The sequence below is a fragment of the Larimichthys crocea genome, chromosome I, assembly GCF_000972845.2.
Source record: "Larimichthys crocea isolate SSNF chromosome I, L_crocea_2.0, whole genome shotgun sequence".
Taxonomy (NCBI): domain Eukaryota; kingdom Metazoa; phylum Chordata; class Actinopteri; family Sciaenidae; genus Larimichthys; species Larimichthys crocea.
In genome coordinates, this window is record NC_040011.1 from 21,585,466 (window position 1) to 21,594,243 (window position 8,778).

The following is an 8,778-nucleotide window of genomic DNA, read 5'->3' on the forward strand; positions in this document are numbered from 1 at the left end:
CAAATCTGACCTGTGGCTCTTTCCCGCATGTCATTCCCCATCTCTCTCTCCATACATTCCTGTCACTCTTCAGCTGTCTCTATCAAATAAAGCTTGAAAAAGGTAAAAAAAAAAAAAAAAATCCCCACCAAACCATAGAGAAAACAACACTGAACAATTGAACCATCGTACTGTATGACAACACCTTCTCTGGATTATGTTTTGGTTGGGTCCAAACTTAATACAAACGGATATACAAAGATCTTTTTGTAGGCTGAATTTTTGTGAGGCATCTGCATGAGCAAATGCGTTGGGTTTCCTGCTGTGACCTTCAAACAGAGGCATTTTTTCTACTCCAATTTAGTGTTTTAAATTGGCCTTGCTTGTTCATTCATAATGCTGCATTTTCATTTTTTTATTTGCTGATTGGATCTCACAAACTCGGCTTTCTTTCTCTACATCTACTTACTGCAGTGACATGCATCTACCCAACACGATCAAATAATAAAACACAATTTAGAAATGTACCATCACTTTACACTTTTTGTCACCAATCCTATACTTCCTGCTATACACTATACCACTTCTTTTGGAGCGACAGAGCTTTTGTGATATGAAGCAGCCATATTCTCTGGGCCCCTTTGTATATTGTTATTTTGAATGAATAGATAGGACATTTGTTTCACAGAAACCCAAAGGCTATCAGTAATCACAGAGTGTGTCTCTGTATCAAAGTCCTATATGAATATTTTGTGCAAAATCTTTCCCCTGCCACCCTGTCTTTGTTAGTTTGTAGGTCTTTGTTTTCTTCCTGGTACAAGGTGCCAGATGTGCAACTGGAATACATGAACTGCTGCAAAACATGACACAGACAGATGAAAGAGCATGAGCAAAAACCAAACAAAGACAGTAAAAGCCGAGAGAACAACCAGAACATGTCCAGAGGAAACATGAATCCATCTATGTAAAAACAAAGCATCATTCCAGAATTTTCTTGTCCATGGATTCTTTCCCATTGGTCCGCGAATAAGGCTCAAAAGCAGAGGAGCTCAAGTAGCGGGCGGAAAGTTCTTGCAGGTTGCCGGCAAGCGAGCCAGCCATGGACAGGGTGTTGGAGGAAATGCGGGTGGCGACACCGCTGAGTAAAGACGGCATGGGAAAGCTGAAGAGGCTGTGTGCTGCCGGTGAGCTCTGCAGGCCTGCCACTGTTCCTGAGCTGGTGACGGCAGGTAGAGGAGGACTGCTGCCCGCTGTGCCGGTGCTGCCACCACTGCTGCTGCTGCTACTACTGCCGTTGCTGGCCATAGCCATGGAGGGAGGACGCAGGGCAGAGCCCAGTGTGCCACTGCCGCAGTGGGGCAAGAGGCCCGGCAGGCCTGGAGGCGTCAGCAGGCGACCCTGCTCAAGCAGTCTGAGGACACTGCAGGTCGCTGCAGTTTCTGAAACCACTGAACGCAGCTCTGAGTCCTTCCCCTGGTCCTTCTTCTGCTTAGTGCGCCGGTTCTGGAACCAGACCTTCACCTGGAGAGAAACACAGATGAGAGAAAGCCCTTTAGTGACACATGCTAAATGTAGTATGTAATATACTTCATGTGCAATTACATTATAATTGAAATAGTCAAAACAGTATTACTTTATAATGTTGGTGGAACAGTACAGGAATTCACATTGACTGAGGCCAGTGATCATAATCTAATGATCTCAGGATAATTGCATCATGAGACATATAACTCTTAGTCCACACAGATTAATTTGCTTGCTTTTACTCAACACCTGTTCTGAAATCCCCCAACCAACATGCAGATCAGAATAATGTGTAGTAGCTGTATATGCAGACACACAGACACACACACACACACAGGTGATGATTATAGACGTCTCTGATGACAGGCAGCAAGTAAATTTTATAGAACTTATAGATGGCCTTTCATCTGTAAACCGCTGCTTAACATCGTCAGGCACTTACACGACAAGAGAGTCATGCACAATTCACATAATCATCATTTTATTTATTTTTGATTGTTTTTGATCATAATACAACTTTTTGGTATGATGTTATTTATTAAACATTTATTTGAGATTGACAGGGAATTAATCACCAATAATTTTGATAATTAATTAGGTAATTGATTGTTTAGGTCAATTCTGGAGTGATCAAGCATTTGTTTGAGTCTTGAGAAATCCGCCATATAAAGATGTGATCTTGTGCTCTGGGGGAGTGTCCACACTATTTTTATTTTACAGATGAAACAATTCATTTTGAATAGGAAATCAAATGACATATTAACTGGTACTTTTGCAGCCTTAATTTGACTGACACAATGACAACATCTGATAGGGTATTCCTATAGATTCCAGTGTGTGTGTACACACACACACACACACACACACACACACACACACAACATATATATATATATATATAATAGATATAATAATATATATATATTATATATATATAAACAGTGTCCCCTGTATTCTGGAAAAATACAAGAGCAAAAACAAGAGCACCAACCATGTAATATAACACTTACCAAAGTCATTCATCTGACTCAACGGATCCATTTAGTTATTCTGTTTCACATCATCTTTTTAATTCAATTAATGTCCAAACTGGAACAAATGCAACCTTTTCTATCTAATCACATCTCATTACTTTCATATGGGACAAAATGTAAACATATCAACCAACAGCAAGCCTACTCAATGCTACTGCTAGTCCAATCACATCTGAATATTTTTCCTTCACTACAGTAGGTGGTTTAACTATTCAGTGGTTGCTAACAACCATTTCATGCCCTGAGAAGAATCCCCGCCGCTCAATATTTTCTGTTTGCAACGTGAAGTCTGCTCAGAAGGAACAACTTGTTCATTTTAGAGGTTACATTTTCAGTGTGAAGAAAACAACAAGGTGAAGCTGGTAGAGCAAACAAAGATGATTAGGTGTGCACACAGCAAATGGCCTTATTGTAACAACCTTTGAGTGCCAGAGAAGAAAATGTTAATTTCACCACGTTGTCATTAAAAGGCATTTCATCAGGACAACAAGCAGACATTGGAAGAAAATTCTGAAGCCTTTGTCCTGTCTAAATAGGGGGCAAAGGTTGTTTTCTATATAACCTCTATGTGAGCAAAATAACATCTTTGCACACTTAATTAACTTGTTTTGAATTAATGTAAAAAAAGAAAAAAAGAAAGAAAAGCAGCAATTGTGTCAATCAAATAAAAAAGGGAAATAATAAAACATTTAAAATGTAAAAAGATTTTTTTTTTTAAAAACAAGTAAAATTGACATAGCTGTTAAAAGCAACAGTGACCTTGTTGTACATCGACAAGCAGATTGAAGTTGTCGGTTGTGAGAAAAGCTTGACCTTGAGTGGAGGTCTGCAAGAGCCATATTGAGAGTCACAACGCATTAGCACCAAAGACCACGCCGACGGCTCCGTTAGCCGTTTTGCACATTTTCTAAAATAAATAAATAGATGAATGAAACTCCAGCTGAAAATAGACCAAAGCTTTGAAGCAGGCGAACAGGGTTTCCCTTAAATCCAAATCACACTCTCTATGGGTGACTAGGTGACTTGCTTTGGAATGTGGTCTCAAACTCAAAGACTCAATGCAGTTCACCCACAGCGGACATTGCATGACCCACAACTGACCCCACACGTATGACATGAGCAAATCCGTGCGTTTTCATTTAAACAGCCTCATGTAGTAATTTCAAACACTCTGCAAGCTATATCAACACTGCATTTGATTTATTCATACACACAGACCAAAATATTTCTGCGATATAAATCCATATTCTAAATGCAAAGTGGGTCACACCAGGACTCAGATACAAACACTGAATTAGAATCTAGAAGCACTCCTAAATAAACTGACAGGTGTATGACTATTAATACTCAGCAACAACTGTAAGTTCTTCATTATTACTGATGCCATTAAAGGTTTGACACTGTTTGTACAACAGACTTTTAATAATGATCAGCTGTGAAACAGAATCATTATTTCCTTCCACACAGACTCTGTAATTATGTTTGTGAGTTTACTTCTTTAAATGATACAGACTTTATCATTTATTTGTGTCAGGGCTTAAATTAGATTAGATTTGTAAATTCACCGTCTGTGCCAGTTGTCCTAAAAGAGCGTAAGTTAAAATAGATGATAGTGTTTGGTGTAGAGGAAAAAGCATTCAATTTACACTGAGCGTTATTGCTCTTTTACTTCAAAATAAAAGCATCCATCATGTCTTTTCCACAGTTGCTTTTCCACTTTGCTTGTAGGTACAGTTCTAATGAATACACACCTGAGTTTCAGACAGACTGAGCTGGCGGGCCAGTTCTGTCCGTTCCCTCCCGACCACATACTGGCACCTCTGAAACTCCATCTCTAACCGGTAGAGTTGCTCTGCCGTGAAGGAGGTTCGGGTTCGCTTGGGCCGGTCCAAATCCAAACCCTTGGGCAGGATGATCTCTCGGATAGAACCTTTAGCATCTATGACAAATGAGCACTTTACATTAACAACAATGGGACAAGTAACAATTCAACAGATACATGCAACATATTCCTCACATGTTAAGGTAATTACTAATTAGAAATAATTGTCATCATTATTATCATTACAATTGTTATTATTATTGTCATTATTATTAAAAGTAGCACAGTAATGGAGGTGCTAAGAATTCATAATCAGTCAAATTCAGATTTAATTTAGAGTCGTCTTTATATTTTAAAAATGTGTATTTGGAAAAAGTGCAACTTTGACACAAATACTGTGTGTTTAAAATATGACCGTATGTTTGAAGAAAACAGAACAGATACATTTACATGTCTACAAAGTCTGAACAAATATGTACAAATAATAAGATAATAAAAAATACATTAAAATATATTCAATAAATATTGTCAGAAATATGTTGTGCTTCACTTGTGTGATCCATAATAACAAGAGAAAACAATGGGTGCCAGACTCTTTTAAAAATAATTTTTGAAACTAGTATTTACTAGACTATAATGACTTGACTATAATTCCAAATCATGCTAGATAAAAGTGGTTGCAGTACTGTAAAAAATGAATTAGTTTTTTTTTTTTTTTTTTAATTAAGAAACAAATAAATATTAAATGATGGATGTCTAATAAAAATGTTTCTATTAAAAACTATATCTATATTTTAGGTATGCTGCTCTGTCTGATTATATCATATGTAACTAGCTCTGTTTTCATCAAGTTATATATATAGTTTGTTTTCATACACTCCCAGTGTTGGGCCAACACTGCATGAAGGAAATTACATAAATTACTTCCTGAGCAATTGACTCTCATACACACAATTCCACGATTTGTTGATAATATAAATATCTATAAAAACAAAGGGCTTTCTCCTTCCTATTTCTAGTTCATAATTTTAATATTTATCACCCATAAAATGTAATGCAGTGCATACAGAATAGGCATTTCCTCCAAAAATACATTAATAACTTATCATAAATAATAGTAATAATAATAATAACCACAAATGAGCTTGCACACATTTGAATTTACCCCAGGGACATTAAACATAAGTAGCTTAACATTAGCACATTTAATATTAAGTGTGAAATCTGGAGAAAGATTTAGCTCGTCATAGTGTTGATAAAAATGAAGAAAAAAAAAAGATAATCTCTGCAGCTCCTGCAATATGGCTTAGAATTAAAGACATGTTTCTTTACTAACATTTGGCATTTTTCATGACAAATAATTGAGTTTATTAGTTTATTTCTATGTTTCTATATTGTGCTGATAGTAAAATAATTCTCAGAGGTCATTCTCTTGATTTTAAATATGCTCCATAAATGAAAATGTAATAGACAAATTGTCATCATAATTATTTTTTTTGAAGGTTACTTTTTGCTATTAACTTTGACTTAAAGTTATGTATAATTCTCCTAATTAAAAAATAATATATATGAATGGTCAGCTTTCTCTCTGTGTATCAACACCCACTGATGTCTGACTGACTGACAAAGGCTGCATTTTTCTAATTTGTTCTTGTAGATACTCTCATATTCCTAAAAATGCATGTAATATATATATATGAATATATTTCCTCAGAATAATATGTATGATCTGAAGTATGACAGTGAAGTTCTAAAAACAAACAAAAGAAAGAGCACAAGCGTTACCTCTGACTAGTATTCTCCGACAGTAGTCCGGGTCCCCCGAGCTTCCCCTGTTCTTCTCGCAGTTGTCCATGGTCCCAGAGGGGGAAAAGGAGTCCTGCTGCTCCTTGAGGAAGCTTTTGGACAAGCTTCCCTGGGAGTCCTTGTCATCTTTCCCCTTCTTTAGTCCATTCTTCAGCCCCATCCCTTCCGTCTCTTGGTTGTACCTGACCTCCATGCTCAGTTTATCCTCTTGGACCTGCAGCTTGTTCGCCTCTTTTTTCCTTTGTCAGGTGAAAAAAAAAAAGATTACGGAGAACACTGTGCACCAGATCGCCTGGACACTGTAGGTTATAGTTTCAAAACAGCACCTTTCAGCAGGGCAGAGTCAGCTATCTAATGTTTGGTGAAATACTTCAGTCGCCCGACCAAGGAGCCCTATTATCACTGACCAAACTCCCTTGCCCAATGATCATGGACTTCTCAGTGAAACTCAAACAGTAATTCAATGCCCTCCTTTCCTCGTTACATAGACATCAGGCTGATAGATGATCTCCAAATAATCAGAGCCATGGATGCGCACTCGCTGTTGCAATTGATTACGGTAATTTTGTTGCCTCCACATTTGCGTAACCTCATGAATACACTAAATTGTTTGGGGAAATAGATCAGGTCTTGATAGAGGGGTTAGCTTGTCCTGTCCCCCTCAGTTTACCTGCTCTCAGCCTAGAGAATCAAGACAAATGATTGGTCTTGTCTCGCAACCAAGCGTCCCTGAACCCCACATGAACGCACACAATCACAGGGGTACGACTCTTCCAGCCCTAAAAAAAGTTCCCGGGTGCTTCATTCTTCCATCCGCAGAACACAGATAGAGTTTTTCCCCCTGACTTTTCATAGCACACCTGATTGCCACAGCATGTCAGCGAACTTTGATCCCGTTTTTCCCCTTTGGCTCTCTCACTAATCAACAGAATTCTGCAATGTGCGGATTTCACCACTATGCCATTGCAAGAGCAAGAGACACTGGGAGAGAGCCAGAAAAAGGGAGAGAGAGACAGTTGAAAAGGATAACGAACAAATCCACGTCGTTCAAAATTTATGAAGGCAATGACCCAGCTGTGGAACTACACCGTGCTCTGCTTTAACAGGAATTGTGCTGGAGTTTCCTGTGTTGTCCTGTGCTCATTCAGAAAGCTAAGTAGTGCAACCCAGCGAGGTCCAGCCGCTAATGCCACATTCTTCTGTATTCAAATGACTGCACCCCAGAAGCCATCTTCAGCTCTCATAATCTTAACCTGCACTTTTGAAAAAGACAAAAAAGAGGAACAAAACTTATCATTAATGCTTAGGCTACCTACTCTCTCTCTCTCTCTCTCTCTCTCTCACTCACTCATGCATACCTCTGGGATGGCCCCTACCTTTCTCCACCACTCGCCTTCCAGCCCACTACCCACCCACCCAACCACCAACTCTTAGCTATTTTCATTGTCAGTGCAACAATATCTCTGAACACAGCAGTGGCCAGTAATCCAATAAGACCATTGATTAGGCCACAATGAATCAATTCAAATCTGTGGCCTAGTGCAAGGAGCATTCTCTTGCCCTTCTTGTCACCTTAGCTGGCCAGAAGCCCTCTTCAAGCTGCCCCCCTCCCTGAGTGCCATTCATGCCTTTATGGGAAACAGAGAGGAAAAGGAGTGAAAGATGGCAATTATCTAATTGGACTATTAACAAACAATTCTGCGAGTGTGGCTGCCCGGCAGCAGTCTCGGGGTGGGTTTAAGGGCTGCATGTTGGACTAACTTTATTCACTTAGTGTTTGGGGGGCTGTTGCTTCGAGTGAGGCAGGATCCATTGTTTGAGAAAGGTAAAAAGGAGGCTAAAAAGCGACTAAAGGGGACCTGGGCTTCTCAAGCTGTGCTGCAGAGCCCCAGCCTGGGAAATAGATTGAGGATGCAGCATCTTGGCCTCTCAGCTGCACACAATGGAAGAAGAGGAGAAAAGACTGGTGTGTTCAGTTTCAAGATGCCCCAAAGTATCACACACTCAGCACTGCAGTTTGCAAAGAATACTGCATGTGTACTGCATGACAGAATGTACGGCATACACATTTTCCCATGGTGACTTACCAACACAGTGTTTCAAGTGATTATGATTCTGTGATTTTTGGACTTTTAACTGTTGATGTTTTGTAATTTGTAAATTATACACACTGACACATACATTGCAGTGCTGTCCTATGGAAATTTTTTATTATATGTTAAACAGCAGAAATAACTACTGACTCTATTCCAGGGTTCACTAGGGAGGAGAGATTTCCGAGTCTCCACTTGTAGATAAAGATTTCCTCCAGGAGGCACCCTGGATCTGTTGAGATCTACACGCACAACAAAAGGGTTGCATATTGTACCAGAAAGTGATCCTATGGCGTGTACCACAGCTGAAACCTTTTTGTGCCATAAAGACCATCTGCCAGTTTTAATACTGCTCAAAATGACCAGTACAAAACAAAAAGGGAAAACATCCTAATGTTTCATTTGTTGACTGCCGCGAGAAGGTGTGCTCATAAAAGTTGCTAAGCTTTGTTTGCCAGATATGTCACTAAACCCACAGCCTTTGGCTGGTGTCGACCTGTTACAATTGCTCTGCGTGACC

At 39.2% G+C, this 8,778-nt stretch overlaps 1 protein-coding gene across 1 annotated transcript; it reads right to left on the reverse strand.

Annotated features, from left to right (window-relative positions):
* Window positions 1-95: 95 nt before the first annotated feature.
* vax1 (ventral anterior homeobox 1) lies at window positions 96-6,996 on the reverse strand. The gene is made up of 3 exons (XM_010743904.3): window positions 6,145-6,996; window positions 4,289-4,476; window positions 96-1,500 (listed from the first exon to the last, which is right to left on the reverse strand). The coding sequence occupies exons 1-3, from the start codon at window positions 6,356-6,358 to the stop codon at window positions 958-960; spliced, it is 945 nt and encodes a 314-aa protein (XP_010742206.1). The 5' UTR covers window positions 6,359-6,996; the 3' UTR covers window positions 96-957.
* Window positions 6,997-8,778: the final 1,782 nt, after the last annotated feature.

Bases quoted from the DNA above. Each gene is read 5' to 3' on its own strand.
- vax1 (XM_010743904.3), bottom strand. From the start codon at position 6,358: ATGGAGGTCAGGTACAACCAAGAGACGGAAGGGATGGGGCTGAAGAAT. The intron at 4,477-6,144 runs GTAACGCTTGTG...CATTTGTCATAG, and splicing joins TCGGAGAATACTAGTCAGAG to ATGCTAAAGGTTCTATCCGA. The intron at 1,501-4,288 runs GTGTGTATTCAT...GTTTCTCTCCAG, and splicing joins TCAGTCTGTCTGAAACTCAG to GTGAAGGTCTGGTTCCAGAA.